At 44.9% G+C, this 18,929-nt stretch overlaps 2 protein-coding genes and 1 pseudogene across 5 annotated transcripts in view; 1 reads left to right on the forward strand and 2 right to left on the reverse strand.

Annotated features, from left to right (window-relative positions):
- The window catches only part of LOC143132206 (caprin-1-like), a 20,167-nt gene extending 18,762 nt beyond the window's left edge, over positions 1-1,405 (forward strand). For all 3 annotated transcript variants that reach the window (XM_076291578.1, XM_076291580.1, XM_076291579.1), the window contains one exon: positions 104-1,405. In XM_076291578.1, the coding sequence (XP_076147693.1) occupies positions 104-159 (56 nt within the window). In that variant the 3' untranslated portion in view covers positions 160-1,405. The remainder of the gene's footprint in view (positions 1-103) is intronic.
- A 4,310-nt stretch (positions 1,406-5,715) lies between these two features.
- LOC143132208 (nucleobindin-2-like) overlaps positions 5,716-18,929 on the reverse strand; it is a 30,050-nt gene continuing 16,836 nt past the window's right edge. Inside the window, exons 1-13 of one of the 2 annotated variants that reach the window (XM_076291581.1) lie at positions 13,733-13,971; positions 13,371-13,511; positions 12,686-12,793; positions 12,385-12,517; positions 11,474-11,577; positions 9,552-9,857; positions 9,284-9,374; positions 9,030-9,088; positions 8,082-8,174; positions 7,792-7,881; positions 7,097-7,267; positions 6,847-6,907; positions 5,716-6,452 (exon numbers count right to left, since the gene is read on the reverse strand). In XM_076291581.1, coding sequence (XP_076147696.1) covers positions 6,208-6,452; positions 6,847-6,907; positions 7,097-7,267; positions 7,792-7,881; positions 8,082-8,174; positions 9,030-9,088; positions 9,284-9,374; positions 9,552-9,857; positions 11,474-11,577; positions 12,385-12,517; positions 12,686-12,793; positions 13,371-13,511; positions 13,733-13,774 — 1,644 coding nt within the window. In that variant the 5' untranslated portion in view covers positions 13,775-13,971 and the 3' untranslated portion in view covers positions 5,716-6,207. Of the gene's footprint in view, positions 6,453-6,846; positions 6,908-7,096; positions 7,268-7,791; positions 7,882-8,081; positions 8,175-9,029; positions 9,089-9,283; positions 9,375-9,551; positions 9,858-11,473; positions 11,578-12,384; positions 12,518-12,685; positions 12,794-13,370; positions 13,512-13,732; positions 13,972-18,929 lie in introns of those variants that run through there. The other variant, XM_076291582.1, reaches the window with a different exon arrangement.
- LOC143132209 (cold-inducible RNA-binding protein B pseudogene) lies at positions 14,784-16,367 on the reverse strand (annotated as a pseudogene).

Below are 18,929 nucleotides of genomic sequence, written 5' to 3' on the forward strand. Positions count from 1 at the left end.
GTATGCATCTGTGTGTATAAACTTATTGAAGTATGTCTAAGTTAGTGTGTGTGTGTATATACGTGTATACATGCATTTCCTGGCATGTGTGTATGTGTTCCAGGACGTGGAGGAACCTTCAGATACAGCCGAGGGATGACCGCACACCAGACCAGCTAACAAGGACTTTCGAAGAACATCCCCAACAGCCCCCCCCCACCCTCCCTTCAAACCCCCATCAGACCCTCAAACACACTTCAAACACCACCCTCAATCCCGCCCAGTCCCGACTGCTCCCCTTCCTCCTCGTACCCGTACCCGTTCCCCAGGGCCAGGGCCACTGCTCCGTCTCCTAGCTAACGGAAGCCACTCCGACTGCCTTGTGTTGTGTGCATCGAAGGGAAGCGATCCAAAGACTGAAGCACTGTGGCTCCTCTGAACACACGTTAGGGCCCGGCCATGCAGCTGCCTTATTGTGGTACGCTCACGAACACGCTGTGCGGCGCCTGCTGCGGTATTCTTAATTCTCATTCAGAAAGGCATTGTGGGAAAATCAGATGCCATTTCCTCTTCTCTAGCCTCGTTCAGAAAGGCATTGTGGGAAAATCAGATGCCATTTCCTCTTCTCTAGCCTCGTTCAGAAGGGCATTGTGGGAACGCGGGGACTGACTCTACATGTTTTGACTGAGTGGTTTCAGAGCATCAGTCAGGCCCATAGGTCAGGCCTAGTCTCATAGTTTCAATGTCCACTCTAACATACAGACCGACTGGATCTCAATGTCCACACTCACAGACCTGCTAAGTCTGTGAGGGCTTAGAGCTGTCCCACTGTCAAATTGTGCATGAGGGCTTGCTCGCAGACTTTTTTGAGCGCTTTCTGTAACTCAGAAAATTACAAACAATTCAAAGCATAGTGACGTGAGGGTTTGTCAGTAGAGGAAGCCTGGATGTAAAAAAAAAAAACGGTTAATGACTGCCATAAGTGGTTTTGGTGTCAATTTAACATAATACCTCACAGGTGCCGTTCCTGTTAATGTTAATAGCATTTTGAGCCCTTGCAGCATCTTAAACTCAACCACTTATCAGCTGATGTAATAGACATTTTTGAGAGTTCAGGACCTTAGACCTTAGACAGGATATTGAGATTCAGCCTCACTCTGCAGAACCACTCCTCACTCGCCTCCTGTGAGCACAGGAAGTGCCTGCAGGAGGTTGCGGGTGGTTGTCGTCTGTTTAATCTGCCTGGCTTGACTGTTATTTCGAGCTCTGTTGGGATGTGTTAACTACCATGTGGCGGTTTGTGAACACAAATGAACACGCAGGGCATCTGTCTGCCTCTGATTGCACTGAACAGCATCTGAGCAACGTGTACAATTTGAGCACTGCACTGTCTAAGCTTTACATTAAAAACTGATCTTGCCATGGATCTGTTACTTGTGTTAATTGTGACGAGGGTAGAATCTCGAGTGTCAGGTCTTGATGTCAGCTGGACCTGCTCTTCCTCCCTAACCTCACCTGACTGAGTGGCTGAGGAAGAACACATTTTACAGGGAAACAAACACACACACACTGTGACCTACCTTTGATGTCCGCCTACAAAAAGGACCCAAAGCAGCCATCTTTGCCCATATAAGGAGATCCGGATCTCCTTAAAGGTTGTAACAGCGATTGCAGGCCCAAAAAGGCCCAAACATAAATTATCACATTCATATAATCTTTCCTAACAACCCGCTAGCTGCCCGCCCCATAAGCAGGCCGTCAAAAAACGCGTCTGTAGGCAGCGTAGGCTCTGAGGTCTGCACATGAAAACAATTGCTAACAACAAGTGTTGCCAACCACTTAAAGGGACACCAGGCAAGCCTGATGCTTTTTCTCTACGAAACTGAGCTCGCTCAGTCTGAAGCTCTTTTCCTTTTCTTTGCATCTTCTGTCAAGGGTTTTCGCTGCTTCTTCTCCGGCTCTGCCATTATACACACGTTTGCAACAATCACTAGCGTTTCGTTAGCCTCACTTTGTGCTGTGGATGCAGGATGATAACTGAAACTGCTTCGGTCGCCGGGTACGATACACTGAACTTGCAAGCGGGATATTCTTCCTACAGGCAGTAGGGGCGGGCGAGAGAGTCTTCATTCGCCCTGTAATGAGTCATTTAACCATATACCGACTTACGAAGATGAGTAATTAACACGAAAACATTGCCTGGTGTCCCTTTAAAGGCAAAATAAAGTGTTCCAACCAATAACTGATGAGATGCGCGTTCAGGAGAGTTTCAACTGCACAGGAGGGATTAGCAAGCTAAGCTCTCTGTTTTGTTTAAACATCAGAAGTGACATTACCCCGCCATCCATCGCTGATACAACCTTTAAATGGGCAATGATGGTACCTGGATCTCCTTATATGGGCAGGAATGGCAGCTTTAGGGAAATTCTCCTGTCCTCTGTGGGATCAGCTCTATCCTAGCGTTCATGTTCTCTCTCTCTCTTTCTCTCCCTCTCAGCTCTAACCTAGCGTTCATGGGCTTCGGAAAAAACTTTTTCCGAGTGAAAACATCATCATTCTGCGTCATTCACGTCACTTAATGTGTGAGTCAGAGGTCGGAAACTGGGGCTAGATTTATGGATTTTGCTAACAGAGTTGCCCAGTTAGGGCAACTTTTGTCGTCACGTAGTTCGTTTGTAGTCCATGTGGCCTTTCATGTACAACAGGTTTAATGTGAACTTGGGAATTTGCCGTTTTTGTCACTTGAAAGCTGCATATATTTCTTTCACAAGCGTCTTACACTATATTTTAAGCAAATACACTCACTAATCCTAAACAAACAACTGTATGTTTTAACCTTTGTTGTGGCATCCGTGTTTGTCACACATTACGACGGCAAAGCACATGAACACTTGCTGTCGGAAAAACAAAGTATAAAAGGCATAAAAGGTTGAGAACGTCACATGCTGATGAAGTCCATCAGAGGTGTGTTGGCAGTTGGCCTTGCTCAAGGGCACAACGGTGGAAACCGGGAATTGAACCGACAACCTTCAGGCTACTGCATGCTAGCCCAGCTCCTTAACCACTACACTACCACCGCCCCGTTTACTGTACTGTACCATTGCAGTGTAAGTTGGAACTGTACTTCGGCAGTGATTGATGACGTTACATAATGGTCCACAAGTTCATGAGAACACAGGTACAGAAAAGATAACATATTGGGAAACTCCCAAGGGTTACACTTTACTTGACAGTATCGACATAAGAGTGACATGACACTGTCATGAACGTGTCATAAACAAGTCAAAACACTTCTGTCATTAAGTGTCATTCAGTTTTTGTCATAACAAGTTAGGGTTAGGGTTAAGGTTCATGTGTCATGCCAGTGTCATGTCACTCTAATGTCAATACTGTCAAGTAAAGTGTTACCCTCCCAAGTGTATAGACAATGTCCCTGAACTACAACTTTTCTTAAATTAAGCCAAACTGGTCAGTTTCCCTGACAATGCAACATCCCACATGAAATGACTAGCTGTGTCACCACTAGGTTGTCCCTGAATCCATGCATAATCAGTGCAAACATCTAGCACTGACTAACGGGTCAATAGGTCAAATTGTTTGTTCATTTGTGTATACAGCGGGGAAAATAAGTATTGAACACGTCAACATTTTTTTCAGTAAGTATACTTCCAGTGAGGCTATTTGCATGACATTTTTACCAGACATTATTAATAACTTAGGTAATCCACACATATTAAAAAAATATCTATAAGATGTTAGGGTAATAATCCCTCCTATCTGTGCAAATTAATATAAGATGGGTTAGTACATACTGATGGGCTTTAAAAAGGTTTTTCGTTACCCAGGTGTCACACAAGAAACATTTCATGATGGGTAAAAGCAAAGAGCTCTCCCAAGACTTTTGCAACCTTATTGTTGCAAAACACATCAATGGAACTGGTTACAGATGTACTTCAAAACTTCAGAATCATCCAATAAGCAGTATTGGAGCCATTATCTGCAACATCACTGCACCATCAGCTGGCCATGCACAGGATCTCCTTGCAAGATTTCTAACCAGGAAGTCAGAAGGATAGTCAGAAGAGTAGCCCAAGAGCTAAGGACCACTTGGAGAAAGCTCCAGAAAGACTTGGATGCAGCAGGAACAATTATTACAGAGAACATCTTAGGTAATGCACTCCAGCGCCATGGCTTCTCTGCATACTCATCCCGCATGACTCTATTGCTGAAGAAAAACATGTTGAAGCTCGTTGGAAGTTTGCTACACAACATTTGGACAAGCCTATGAAATACTGAGAGAATGTATTCTGGTCAGGCGAGAGCAAAATTGAACTTTTTGGATGTCATGCTACACACCATATTTGGAGGAGAAATGGCACTGTGCATCACCCTAAAAATACCCTACCAACAGTGAGATTTGGAGGTGGTGGCATCATGGCGTGGGGCTGCTTTTCATCTCATGGTACTGGCAGACTTCTTACAGTTGAAGGAATGATGAATGGAGTCATTTTGTTCCGGGAGAATCTTGCCATTCACCAGGATGATGAGGATGAGACATGGCTAGACCTTCCAGCAAGACAATGATCCAAAGCATTCAGCAAAGGAAACTCTCAATTGGTTTCAGAGAAAGGAAATCAAGGCCCTGACTTCAATCCAATTGAACAGTTTTGGAAGTTAACTAAAATCAGGATTCACAAGAGGGACCCCTGGAATCTTCAATATTAAAAGACTATCTGTTTAAAAAAAATGGGCCAAAATCACACCGGAATACTGCGACTGAAGTTTTGTCATACAGGAAATGCGGTCATTACGAATAAAGGCTCTTCCCCAAAATATTTAAGAAATTTCAGCAGGCGTGTTCAATACTTTTTTCCTGTGTCAGTCCACTTTATTACACATAACTCTACTTATGGACTTTAATGTTTAGATTTTTTATATGGGTGGATTATCTGAGTTAATACTAATGTCTGGTGAAAACTTCATGCAAATAGCCTCATTGGAAGTATACTAAACAAATTTCGACGTGTTCAATACTTATTTTCCCCGCTGTATGTGTGACACACTTTGAAATCAGTAGTTCTGTATGTCCTATACTGAATGCATCTCATCTGATTCACCACACCACTATTATTCACTGCTTTTAAAATACATCAGTATGGATTAGATCAGTGTTTCTTAAACTTTTTCAGACGAGGGACCACTTAACCAAACAACCAAAAAAAAAAAAGATTAGACCTACTCACTGAACCACCTTGGTTATTGTCTTTGCACTTTGCTTATTGTGTCAGAGGATTGATTTAAACTGACATATCTTACATAGTGTTGCAGAACTGTTTGGATTTACATACAAGTTGGTTCAATATTGCAAACAACTCATCTATATTATATTTTACCACATCTGCTCACGGACCACTTGGGATAGCTTGCGGCCCACACTTTGAGAAACACTGGATTAGATGAACACGTGGACACCAGGTGACCTTATCCCCTCATTCAGTCACATCCTGAGGAATCCGAACAGGCCCCTCAGCACTGCACAGGCTCTACAGGGCCTAGCTCATGCTAGCCCAGCTCCTTATCCACTACTGCATGCTAGCCCAGCTCCTTATCCACTACTGCATGCTAGCCCAGCTCCTTATCCACTACTGCATGCTAGCCAAGCTCCTTATCCACTACGCGACCATGATGAAATCTCTTCTCATTCTCCATTATTTTCCATCAGAATGCAACACTGAAGACTCTTTAGAGTTTTAATCCAGCAACAGTGGCTTCAGCACTTAATTTACCACATTTCTGTAAAACGATGTGCAACACATACATACACACACATGTACTCACTCTCTCACAAACACACACACACACACACACAAATCAGTCCATTGTGATGCATTTGTCTATAGTTTTTCCATTAAAAAGAATATATGAAAAGGTATGATGCTGTCTGTGATTGCTAATCAATGAACATGGTCAGGAGTCCCAAGTCCCCTTGACTGATCCAGTCCTGCTCAGGATCTCCCGGCATCCACACAGAGAGAGTCCAGTCAGGACCACACACACACACTCAGTCGAGGACTGCAAGCACACACAGTCTGTGGACTGCAGGTTGGCAGGTTAATGTACCACACACACACACACACACACACACACACTCGTTCCCTTTCTCTCACCCTCACACACAGTAACTCAAACACATGTAGGTGTCCAGTCCGTGTTGTGTGTGAGGAGCCCCTAGGGGATGGCGTTGTGCTCCTGAAGATGGTGCTGCTCTCCCTGGGGTAAATGGTGGCCCTCGGCCAAGTGCTCCGCCACCTGGTGCAGTTGGTTATGGCCTGGGGGGGCTGGATTGAACTCCTGGGGTTGCCCCCGCTGGGGCAGTTCCTGATGAGGGATGGCATGGTCAGGGGGTAGTTCTGCGTGGCCGGGGGGCAGAGGGTGACCCTGGTCCTGGGCAAATGGGACGTCGTTACCCGCCACTGGGAGAGAGAGAAGGGCGTTAGGCACAGGCGCATTAGTTACAAGTAAGCACGCACGCACGCACGCACACACACGTATTTGTGTGTGTAGTACTACTGTGTGTATTATGAATGTGGATGTGTGTAGCGTGTGTATTTGTGTGTGTAGTACTGCTGTGTGTATTATGAATGTGGATGTGTGTAGAGTGTGCATTTGTGTGTGTAGTAGTGGTAGTGCGGTGTGTATTATGAATGTGGATGTGTGTAGAGTGTGCATTTGTGTGTGTAGTAGTGGTAGTGCGGTGTGTATTAGGAATGTGGATGTGTGTAGAGTGTGCATTTGTGTGTGTAGTAGTGGTAGTGCGGTGTGTATTAGGAATGTGGATGTGTGTAGAGTGTGCAGAGACAGACTCACCATGGACTTCAGGAGGCTCTACCCTCTGGGTCTGTTTCAACTTCTCCATGTGTTCCACAGCCTGACAAGGGGACAGAGAGGAGAGACATGAGCACACACACACGCTAGTCCTGTCTGTCTGTTGACGTGTGTGTGTGTGTGTGTGTGTGTGTGTGTGTGTGTGTGTGGAACAGAGGGGAAGTATAAGAGTTCTGAGAGGCTGAGGGATAGAGACAGGATACAGTATGATGCAGTGTGTGTGTGTGTGTACCTGCTGCAGCTCCTGTTTCTGGGCGTTGAGCTGCTCCTGTTGTCTCTCCAGCTCGGCGCGCTGCTGCTGCAGGTCCTGGGCCTTCAGGCTGAGCTCCTCCTCTTGCATCGACAGCTGGGCCTCAAACTCACGCATCTCCTCATCCGTGTACGCCTGGTTCTGCTCTAGAGTCTGCGCTCACACACACACACACACACACACACACACACACACACAATGACACAGAGAGACACACGCACACACACACACACAGAGACAGAGAGACACACACAAAGACAGACACACACACACACACACACACACACACACACACAGAGACACACACACACAGACACACAGAGACAGAGAGACACACACACACACACACACAGAGAGACACACGCACACACACACACACAGAGACACACGCACACACACACAGAGAGACACACACGCACAGACACACAGAGACAGAGAGACACACACACACACAGAGACACACACACACACACACACACACACACACACACACACACACACACACACACACACACACACACACAAGGTAGAAAGAAGAGGTTGTGTACGTTAGATCGGGGTGTGTATGTGCATGACAATGAATGTGTGTGTAAGCAGTTGTGTGAAGGAGTCTGAGGTGAGTGAGTGAGATTGTGTGTGTCTGTGTGTGTGTGTGTGTGTGTCAGTGTGATGCTCACCTCCCAGCTGTCCGGTTCTAAGAACTCTTTTTTTTTGGTGGCCACCAGGAACTCGTCCAGAGACACCAAACGGTCCTTATTGGCATCAACCTGACCCGATCAGAGCACACCATCAGTCATTAATACTCCCATTAACAGCTCACACACACACACACACACACACACACACACACACACACACACGAATACTCCCATTAACATCTCACACACACACACACACACACACACACACCAATAATCCCATTTACAGCAGCATACACACACTCATGTCAGAACACGGACACACAAACCTCGTTCATGACGTGCTCTCTCATGCGCAGTCTCTCCTCCTCCATCTCCACCATATCGTCCTCCTCATTGGTCGGATCGTAGATCTTCTCCAGCTGAGGAAGGCCCATCAGAATGCACATTTCATTTCAAACAGCCAATGACATGCCATGATGCCTCACCAAAAATATGACCGTCAAAAAAAAACTAAAAAAACAATTCTGCCCTACTGAATCTACAGTAGACCTGCCATGAAGCTCCCATACTAGAGATCAGCTCTAAGCACAAAGTTAATTAGCTCGTTTGTTAACTACCTTATACTACTCTCCTTTTATCAAAGATTATACATGGCAAGATATTTCATCAGGAGCCACTTGCGGAAACCCCTTTATGCAGAGCAAAGGCAGCGACTGCTCCATTGAAGTCTATGGCCAGAATTTCAGCACATATGCTAAGATCTTGGTTCTATAGAGTTAGGATTGTGAATTTTGGACATGTTTTCATGATCCTCAAACCCTTCTGACCATATCAGGTACATTTTTAGCATTTTGAGCACTCCAGTCTGGAGAAAACCGACAGGTATATCAGGTGTGCGCCTGTTATTTTTCTGCTGCTGTTGGCCAGTTGCTACATCAATACGTCAACGACACGCCTCTTTATGCAGACAGGACTCAATCCCTATTTTGCGCCCATAGAGATGAACTACGACAAACTATCTTTGCTTTTATCTATCCCCTAACCACAGCCTCTGGAGCTCAGCTGCAAGCAGACTCTACTACTTACAATAGCATGGGTTCAGTGCCCATAAAAAGAATGAATGAATCTGTGTAGATAGAATTGTGTGTGAATAAAAAAATATGTGTGAATAGATATGTGTGTGTGAACAGAAATGTGTGTGTGGATAGAAAAGTGTGTGTGGATAGAAATGTGTGTATGGATAGAAATGTGTGTGAGACCTCGGCCCCACTCACCTCCTTGGTGAAGAGAGCCTCCAGCTCCTGCTCATCAAAGAAGCCGTCTCCATTAGAATCTGCAGAGACACGAAGAGTGACCAACACGTGTAGCAGGGCCTGTGTGTGTGTGTGTGTGTGTGTGTGTGTGTGTGTGTGTGTGTGTGTGTGTGTGTGTGTGTTTGTGTCACAAACCACAATCACCCTGCTGTAAATCATATCACAATTTTACATTTGAATGATGCGTGTGTGTGTTGTACAGCGCAGATTATTACCGTGGAGGTTGAAAAAGGTTTTGGGGTCAAAGTCATCTGGGTCCAGACCGTCTTTGTCCTCCCAGACCTCTTTAAGTTGATTCTGGCTGCCCTGCACGCGTATACAAACACAGACAGACAGCAAACTGACATTAGTCATGAGGTCCTTCAACAGCATGAGCGGTTGCCGGTCGGTCGGTCGGTCGGTCTCTCTCTCTCTCTCTCTCCAAGTGGATGTGTGTCACCCCCTATTAGTGCTCCTCCTCAAGGGTGTGTGTGTGTCCCTCACCGGGTGGTTAACTTTGGGGTGGTCGGCGTGCTTCTTCCTCATCTCCTCGTAGTGCTCCTCCTCGTGTGTGTGTGTGTGTGTGTGTGTATGTGTGTGTGTGTGTGTGTGTGTGTCCCTCACCGGGTGGTTAACTTTGGGGTGGTCGGCGTGCTTCTTCCTCATCTCCTCGTAGTGCTCCTCCTCTCGGCGGCGCGCCTCCTCGTCCAGGGTCTTCAGGTGCTCCTGCCGCTCGTGCTCCTTCATCATCTCATAGCGCTTGAACTCCTCGTGACGCTCCTTATCAAAGTTCTCCAGGTCACTCGTCGCCTACACACACACACACACACAAACACACACACACGCACATACACAGACAGAGAATAATGAACATCTATCTGTGTCTATATGCGTGTCAGGTACACACACACACACAATAATATCTCTCTCTCAGACACACACACACACACACACACACACACACACACACACACACACAGATAGATGTGCTGTGTTCTCTCTTTCTGTGTGTGTGTAAAATTGAGCATGAGTCCTATTGATGTGTCCAGTTGCTTTCACTTTTTTTGATAGAGTAAAGTGTCTGTATCTGGCTCACACACACACACCGTTTCCAAATATCAACAAGTCATTTCTTGTTTGTACACACAGCTAAGAGCGTCACGGCTAGAGGCTGTTTAGTATCTCAGACTGTGCTCTACAGCGATGCTCGCCCGCCCAGGCTGCAGGAGAGAGGACAGGACGCCGCTCACACTGACCAGGGGCAAGCGGCCGATGTCCTACTGATCGCTATGGTTCCACTGACCAGGGGCAAGCGGCCGATGTCCTACTGATCGCTATGGTTCCACTGCGGAACAGCTGGAGCGCCAGCGTTGCGCTAGCGTCAAACAATTTGAGCGCTGAACTTGGCGCAACTTTCAAAGCGTAACACGAGGCTCATAAATTGTCAGTTCAAGCAACAGAACTTAGACAGTTTGTGTGTCTCTTAGCAATGAGTTTGACTGTTGCGTTGCGCTTCAGCTCTGCTGCTTTGTCCTTTCCAATGTGATGCCCACCTGAGATAGTCTCAGCAACTGCATCCTATCAGTTAGCTCACTGATGAGTATGTTAGTACATGTGTGTGTGTGTCTGTGAGTGTGTGAATTGGTGTGCAATAGTAAGCCTTGTGCAAGATGAGAATGTATAAGAGAGAAGAGAAGATGGAGTGGAAAAGTACGGAAAAGGTACTGGGAGTATCAGGATTCCCACTCCAAGTCAAATGTAAAATTCCATGACTTTTCCCTGAAAACCTGAATTTCCATGACTTGCTATCTGAATTGCACAATATACCGACCAATGATTCAGAGCAGCAGCGTAGTGTTCAAGAATCTTTTACACTTTTGTAGAGTGAGAAATGAATAAATGAGCATTGAATAAACAAAGTTGGGATACTCAAGCAGTTCTAAAACAGATAGTCCCGGTCCTTGATTGTGATTGGCTGGATCGCGTTCAATGCCGTTGTAAAATCCAGCACAAACATACACCTTGACCGCATTCCGTTCTATATTACTGCGCTACCACAACTTGATACAAAAGGTAAAGTAGCTGCGTCTCGACATTGCTTGGCAACCATTCAGATAGAGGAAATATATTTCTTGGCGGAAGAATGATTATCTATGAATAAATCATTACATTTCTCATTGCTTTTCCCTTTACTTTATGAAACTTTGCCAGGTATTTAAAGCAACAGTTTTAGAAAATATATACACCATTTCTATGTGGAATATTTGTATTAATGTATTATTTTTGGCAAGTAAATTTTAAACTGAAAAACAAAAGAAATCCCTGATATTACATGACTTTGCCCAAAAAATGATAAAATCCCCTGACTTTCCATGTCTGGAATAGACACACACACACACACAGTTTGAGCCCTGCTCTTTACATACCGACTTGATGAGGCGGTCCAGATCGTCGACCTCAAAGGTGTGTGGGTTCATGTGATTGAGATACTCAAACTGCTTCAGCAGGGCCTGGTGGTCTACTGCAATACCTACACACACACACGTGAAAACATCAGCTATACACATAAAAATACCACCATAATCCTGAGCCATATTTAGACAACACCAAGCATGTGAGCAACACACTAACATCTTCAAAATGGAATGGACCTGAAGCTCTACTGCTATCTGTGTGTGTGTGTGTGTATTCACAATCCTGAAGCACCACGTCTTAACACATTTCTGCGAAAATCAATATTCAACCCACACAGAAATCCTGATTACTTTGGATTACACCCATTACTAAAACTGTTGAGTTTGTATCAGGACACACACATACACACACAGAGAGAGAGAGAGAGAGAGAGAGAGAGAGAGAGAGAGCGAGAGAGAGAGAGAGAGAGAGAAAGAGAGAGAGAGAGAAAGAGAGAGAGAGAGAGAGAGAGAGAGAGAGAGAGAGTCCTTCCAGTGCTCATCATAAGAGATGAGAGCCAAGCAACATAGAACATGATGCAATGGTCACTGGGGAGACCAGTCACTATGGCAACAGCACGACAGGGCTGAGTCAGCTCACAGCCGATAAATGACCTCCCCGAATAGCCATGGTAACACAATCAAACACACACAGTCCCACTGTTGACCAGGCCACGGTAGCACTGTACAGAGGATCAGCACATGTACAGAGGATCAGCACACGTGTTTGCATGGCTCAATGTATGAGATCTGATGTCATGTGTAATATCATCTGTGAGTGATGTGTTATATTATAATGATGTGCGTTTCCTGATAGCAGGTCTATGAGTGTTGGGGTCATTACTGTGTGTGTGTGTGTGTGTGTGGGGGGGGGGGGGTCTCACCTTTGCCCTCCTCCATGTCCTGCTTTGCTTTGATGAGCGTGCGCAGACGACTGACTTCCTGTCTCTTCAGCTCGTCCAGTTTGGTCCGCACATGATGGCTCACAAAGTCCAGCTCCTTAGCCAGTTTCCCTTGCTGTTCAGCAACACACATACGGACACACACGCATGCGCACATGCACACACACACATCACAACAATACAATTAACATGACTTCCTTTCACAAAATGTGTCTGTGCAGTGCTGAGCAGCCTTAAATAAACAACTACATGTAAGCGAGTTCCAGGGTCAGGCAGAGATCACCTTAATGTCCTCCATGTCAGTGTTGTGGAGCTTCTCTCTGAAGTGCTGGTCTTTCTCCAGATAGTCGATGACCTCCCTGAGGTAGCGGTCATAGTGCAGTCCCGTGTCCTTGGGAGAGAGAGTGAAAGAACCAGAGAGAAAGAGAGGGACACAGAGATACAAGGAAGTTTATTGTCACACGCATATAGTTACTGGAAGTAAGAAATGCAGTGAAATTATGTCTGGTTTCAGCCTATTTGTGCATTTATGGGGGGGGGGGGGAAGAGTGATACAGCGTGAAAGACAAGAAAGTGGGATACAGAGAGAAAGAGTGAGACACAGAGAGAGAGAGAGAGAGAGAGAGAGGGAGGGAAGAAGGAATCATTCACATGACTGAAGTGGAAATATCGTCGTGGTCAGCTAGGGATGTATAAAATACAAAAGCCCCAGTGGCTGAGTGCTTGTCCGAGACCACCTTAAGCTTTGGTGGAATGTAGCTAAGACAGACACACAGACAAACAGGGAAGCCTGGCATCTGTAGTGTGGTCTGCGGGTCTTAAGATCTGTCTCAAGATCTGTCTCGTCTTCACTGTTAGCATGCAGCCAGCAACGAACACATGTGCAGTCAAGAGAAACTGATAACCATCTGTGCGCTGTGCTTAGATCGGTGTGGTTGCGGGTGCATGTGTGTGTGTGTCTCTCTCACCACGCTCTGGGGAGCCTCCACGGTCTCCTCGGGCGCCTTGACTTTAGTCTTATCGATACTTATGGGAACTGCTTCCGAGCCCAACAGCAGCAGGCACGGCACTATAAGGCAACCGGTGAAGAGTCCTTTCATGGTCAGCATCTACAACGGCACGGCGAGAAGACAACCAAGGTTCAGTTGTTGGCACAATCTGATGCTGCAGGCAGGGTGTATTCATACATCATATCGTACGTTGAACTTGCACCTAGTTCCAGGGAGAGGAGACACACTCTAGAGTCTAGGTAGTTCTAGTATGATTGACTTGACCATTCTCGTTAAGAAATCATAAAAAGCGATATCGCAGAATAACGACTTGCTCTTACATAATCAACATCATGCTCATCCTCAATTGACCTCTCAACCATTAGCTGCTAACCACAATTCAAAGACAAGCTGATCAAATCAAAGCTAGTTCTATCCATAATAGCCAGTTGCTAACATCAGTATGTAGGTATGATGACATAGCAACCGTTTGCGGCGAACATTCCATCTAAATAATATGTTCCAAACTGCGTGGTACCAGAGAAAATCTAATAAGGGGAGAACGGCCACTCTCGGAAAACTTCCGGTTCCTGAACTGGTTGCAGTTCCTTCTGTGGTTCCACATGAGGGCACTCGTCCACGAGTGCAGAATGCATGGAGGTCTATGGAGCTGTACCCCTCAAAATCCACTTTTCTCAGGATATCATTTTTTTTCAAGTAATATGAGTATTGTATTCGAAAGGGGAGGCAAAGAAAATACACTTGGTTGAGTATTATATTTTTTAAAGTCACTTAATTGTTCTAAAAAGCCTTTCAAATGTGTCAATGACGTCATTCATTAGCACAATGCTAGTGTGTTATGTGCAACAACGACCCAACCTGTAAGAAATCAAAAGGACATAAGTACTCGTTCATTCAACTTTTGACCTATAATCCATGTTGAAGTTATACAAACTACAATCAAATCTGAGATTTGTCAACGACAATCAGGTGAGAGACTAATTTAGCCGTCTAGCTCCATTGACTCCCATTCATTCTGCACTCATGGCGATCGCCCCCAGTGGAACTCTGGTGGAACTGCATCCAAAATTTACCATGGGCCTCCCTCTTGCTTTTCTTTTCTTCCTTTCTTTCCTTCTTTCTCTGATTGCCTACATTCTGTAAAGCGCCATGATACATGTGTTATGTTTTGGCGCTCTATAAGCACAATAAATTGAAATTGAATTGAAATTGAAAATTCGGTACAATGGGACATAATACGGAGTGGCAAGGCTCTCCGTAGACGGGCTCTGGTGTTTTTTTTTTTGTTTTTTTTATTGGGTATCGTCCGTTTTATTACCTTAATAAAGCAAGCATGAGTAGTGTGCAATAACAGAGCATGAATCCAGAACATGTGGTAGAATCTAAAACACTTTACTCTCCAACAAATCAAATCATTTAATTGGGCTTCATGAAGCCAAAAATAAAAACACACACATACGAAACCAACAACAAAAGAACTGAGGAATGTCAAATAAGAGTTGGTACAGAGAGCAGGGCACAGAGTAACATTCTCTCCCCTCTATGCGAAGGGAGGATATCAGCACGTGTGAACAGGTTCGAACAGGTTCTCTCCGACAGTGATTACTTTTTTTCGTTTAAATGTTTGTTGCCGTTCTTGTTTCCTTTAGCCTAACAGTTTGTTTCAAGTCCATAGTTTACAGTGGAAAATGACAAAAATACAGAGCGAGAGAAACTGTAGGCTCGGAGGAGCAAGAGTCTCAGATACCCCAGAATGACTGAAGAGGGGGGTAGTGAGCCCTGGAGGGGCTGAGCCGGTAGCGGGCCGAATCTGGTCCAGTAGTAGCGGGGCAGTTCACCAGTCTGAAAGGAAGCCATGCTTTGGAAACTGGATCGTGCCCCTCCCCCACCCCGCGTTGTTACGTTACCTCACACAAACACTTTTTTTCTGGTTTGGCAAGCGATTCATGAAAATCTGCATGGACCCTATCAAATGTGGCGTTTCAGCCAAAAATAAGACTTCCGATTTAGTTTGGTCCTAAGGATGCCTGTGTGGCAGACACGTTTCTGTTCTTTCAAAAACACTACAACGGAACAAAAACTGTTGGGATTGGTTGGGTCCAAAAGAAAGCAGGAAGTCACCATCCAATATGGCAAAGCAAATATTTCACAAAAAGATGAATTCGGTTTTTTGTGTGTTCATGTGTAATATGCCAACAACGAAGCAGATTTGCTTTTAACTTGTTCTAACTGTCTTGTAAGTAAGTAAAATTAAACATAGGAATGCGCGGTTTACAAATCGCCAAGAACTTGACCAATTTGGGTTTTCTCGTGGTGGGCATCTTTGTGATGTGTCGATCTCAGTAACCGCCATTTCCTCCTGATGAGTAGCCCCCACTCCGGCTGGAGTAGCCGCCGCCACCGCCTCTGCTGTAGGAACGATCTCCGCCGCCACCGTATCCACGATCTCCGCCGCCACCGTAGCGATCACCGCCACCGTATCCACGATCACCGCCTCCATATCCACCGCCACCTCCATATCCTCCTCCACCTCCATATCCTCCTCTGCCACGACCCCCGCGGAATCCGCCGCCGCCGCCGCCAGACTTACTCTCAGCCTTATCCACGCGGATCGTTCTGCCGTCGAGAGACTGTCCATCCATCCCCTCCAAGGCTTCTTTTGCATCGTCCGGATTGTTGAATTTGATGAAACCAAAGCCACGCGGTCTATCGGTCTCCCGATCTTTGGCAACGTGGACGTCTGAGATAGCTCCATATCGAGAGAAAGCATCTTCAAGGGTCTCCTTCGTTGTGTTGAAGCTAAGTCCACCGACGAACAGTTTCCCCTCGTCAGACATGTTGCTGCTGTACGCTTTTTTTACAGTCTATGTTCTCTCGTGCTGTAGCAAAGGCTGTTCTTCGTGATGTGCGTCTGAATCCGGGCCTCGTGGTCTCTGGTGGTACTGTTAATATGCGTGTCCTGCAATATCCACTCCTCTCCACCTGGTGGAAGTATGTGTTTCCTGAATACGACCGTAATAGAGTGGTGAAGTCCCGCCCCTTCCGTTTGCCTCCATGGGACCTATCTTTCAAAAAAATTTAAACGGCAGTCTATGGCGAAAAATAAATTATTTTCTGGTCCTTGTTGACTTGTGCCTTGAATTACCCATATGATGTTTGTCCATTTTAAAGACACATTTTCATGTAAAGACATTTGCAGTTTGTTTCGTAACTATTGAATTACAACATTGTGAAAGATCGTAATTCCAATGACTACAAACCCATCAGTCGCGCTAGTGACGTTAGCTCATTCACAGCCACACTAGATTGTACAAGCATACCAGCAACAGGTCTTAATTGGGCTTTCCTTGCCGAAGAAAATACCATGAGTCAGAGGATTAAACTCATCAGGTAAGTTGTATTCGTCCATAGACTGTACATTACATACTGTTAAGTGACATAGCAGGCAGCAAGATGCAACCGTTAACTAGCATAACAGCTCTTATCGTTTCATTACGTTGGTGACGTACATCGTTCGAGACGAGAGATGTAGTCCACTGAGTGGATTCGCACAAAACCAACATAACTTTTGAAGTCTATCGAACAACAGTACTTTCTTGACGTGAAAAATTATCTTTTAAATTCACACACATCATATGTGAAATTTGTGGCACAATTCAAACTGGACCAAAAAATAATTGTTATCTCTCCATAGACCTCTCCAGAATATATCCCGCCTCCTAACATCCGTATCCATCCAACTTCCGGGCGTGGATTGTCTATGGGAAATAACATGGCGTTTTGAAAGATCGTACCTGTCAAACTCTGTAGGTGACAAAGTAGAAAAAGCTGCTGGGCAGATTGGCCTACACACTTCTGCCATCTAGTTTCCACTGGATTTTTTGATTTTCGGTGCCGTTTGAGTAGTATAGTCTATAGTATACTACTTAAACGGCAACGACAATCAAAAAATCCAGTGGAAACTATATGGCAGAAGTGTGTAGGCCAATCTGCCCACCAGCTTTTTCAACTTCGCTACCTACAGATGTTTTACCGGTATGATATTTCGAAACGCCATGTTATTCCCCATAGACAATCCACGCCCGGAAGTTGGATGGATACGGAAGTTACGGAGGCGGGACTTATTCTGGAGAGGTCTATTAACTCCCGTTCATAATTTTTTGAAAGATAGGTCCCATGGACCGGAAGTAGAAGGGGCGGGACTTCACCACTCTATTACATCGAGCACAGACCCCCTGAGCAGTGTTGCCAATTTAGCGACTTTGTCGCTAGATTTAGCGACTTTTGGACGTCTCTGGCGACTGAAAAGTGTTTCTAGCGACTGACAACAAATCTGGCGACTTTTTCGTGTGTCTGGCGACTTTTGTTTTCTCTTTGCGTTATCCTTCGGTTTGCCCAGGCTGACTGCAGCAGCAGCTCAAAGCGTGAAAAAAATCTTCTCGCAAAGATGGCAAACTCTGTTTCGTTATTGAAACATCAGAAAATCTCCCCTCTCATGCCTATTTCGTTAGTGAATTACATCGCAAATTTGCCCAAAGCGTTGCCCCATGATTATAAAAGGAATGACTGGCCTGTACAGTATCAGCCCATTTTATTACAAGGAAGTAGATGTTCTATAGATCTAAGCTCAGACAATGCTCATTGGAAGGTGCAGCAACTTCGGGTGAAATTACAACAAGAGAGTCAACGAGACGAGAGCAATGACATGATGACAGCAGGGGCACGCTTGCCAGCATCGTTCAACAATTGAACAAAGGAAGTAGGCTACAACTTCATTCACAAGCAAAGCAGATATAGTCCAGTCATTTTAGGAGAAAGGGTTGAACAAATTGAAACACAAGCAAACTTAACTGATTTTGTATCCTCAATATGTTCTGAGTAAGGGAAAAAAAAGCCCCGAAGAATCCCAATAGGGGAAAGTTTAGAAAAAGACCTAAATATACCCTATTCATGCACTGATACAGAATTTTTCTCACGGAAATAGGGGAAAAAAAATTAACCTTCACATATCACCATGAAAATTACTGAGTTGATTACTTACATCAAGACAAACAAAAAATGTATTATAAGATTTTTGAAATTGTTTGTTAACATGGGCAAACAGGGCATAATGTAATTATGTATAGCTAACCCTAGGCCAAAATGTATCCACTTTACACTAGATTCGCCTTTACAGAATAGAGGGCAATGTATTGTGCATGGCATGGAGGAAGATGGGAAATGTCTTAAATGGTGTTATATCTCCTCTGGAGGGTATATGCTTTCAGAAAATATATAGTTTAGGGTGTTTAATTTGTTTCCCTTAATAGTGCAGGCCAAAATGTATCAGCTGTTCACTTGATTCGCCTATACAGAATAGAGGAGTATGTGTTATGCATGGTATGGAGGACATAAGTTGATTGATGCTATATTTCATATACAGTGCATATACTTTTAGAATATGTATAGTTTTGACTGTTCTATGACTTTGGTAAAACCATGACCCATGCATAGGCATGCATTGTTAATTATTAAATT

This window comes from Alosa pseudoharengus, unplaced genomic scaffold, assembly GCF_046254945.1.
Source record: "Alosa pseudoharengus isolate Yale_2024_CS ecotype anadromous, Long Island Sound unplaced genomic scaffold, YU_APseudo_1.1 YU_APseudo_1.1_scf_19, whole genome shotgun sequence".
Taxonomy (NCBI): Eukaryota; Metazoa; Chordata; class Actinopteri; order Clupeiformes; family Clupeidae; genus Alosa; species Alosa pseudoharengus.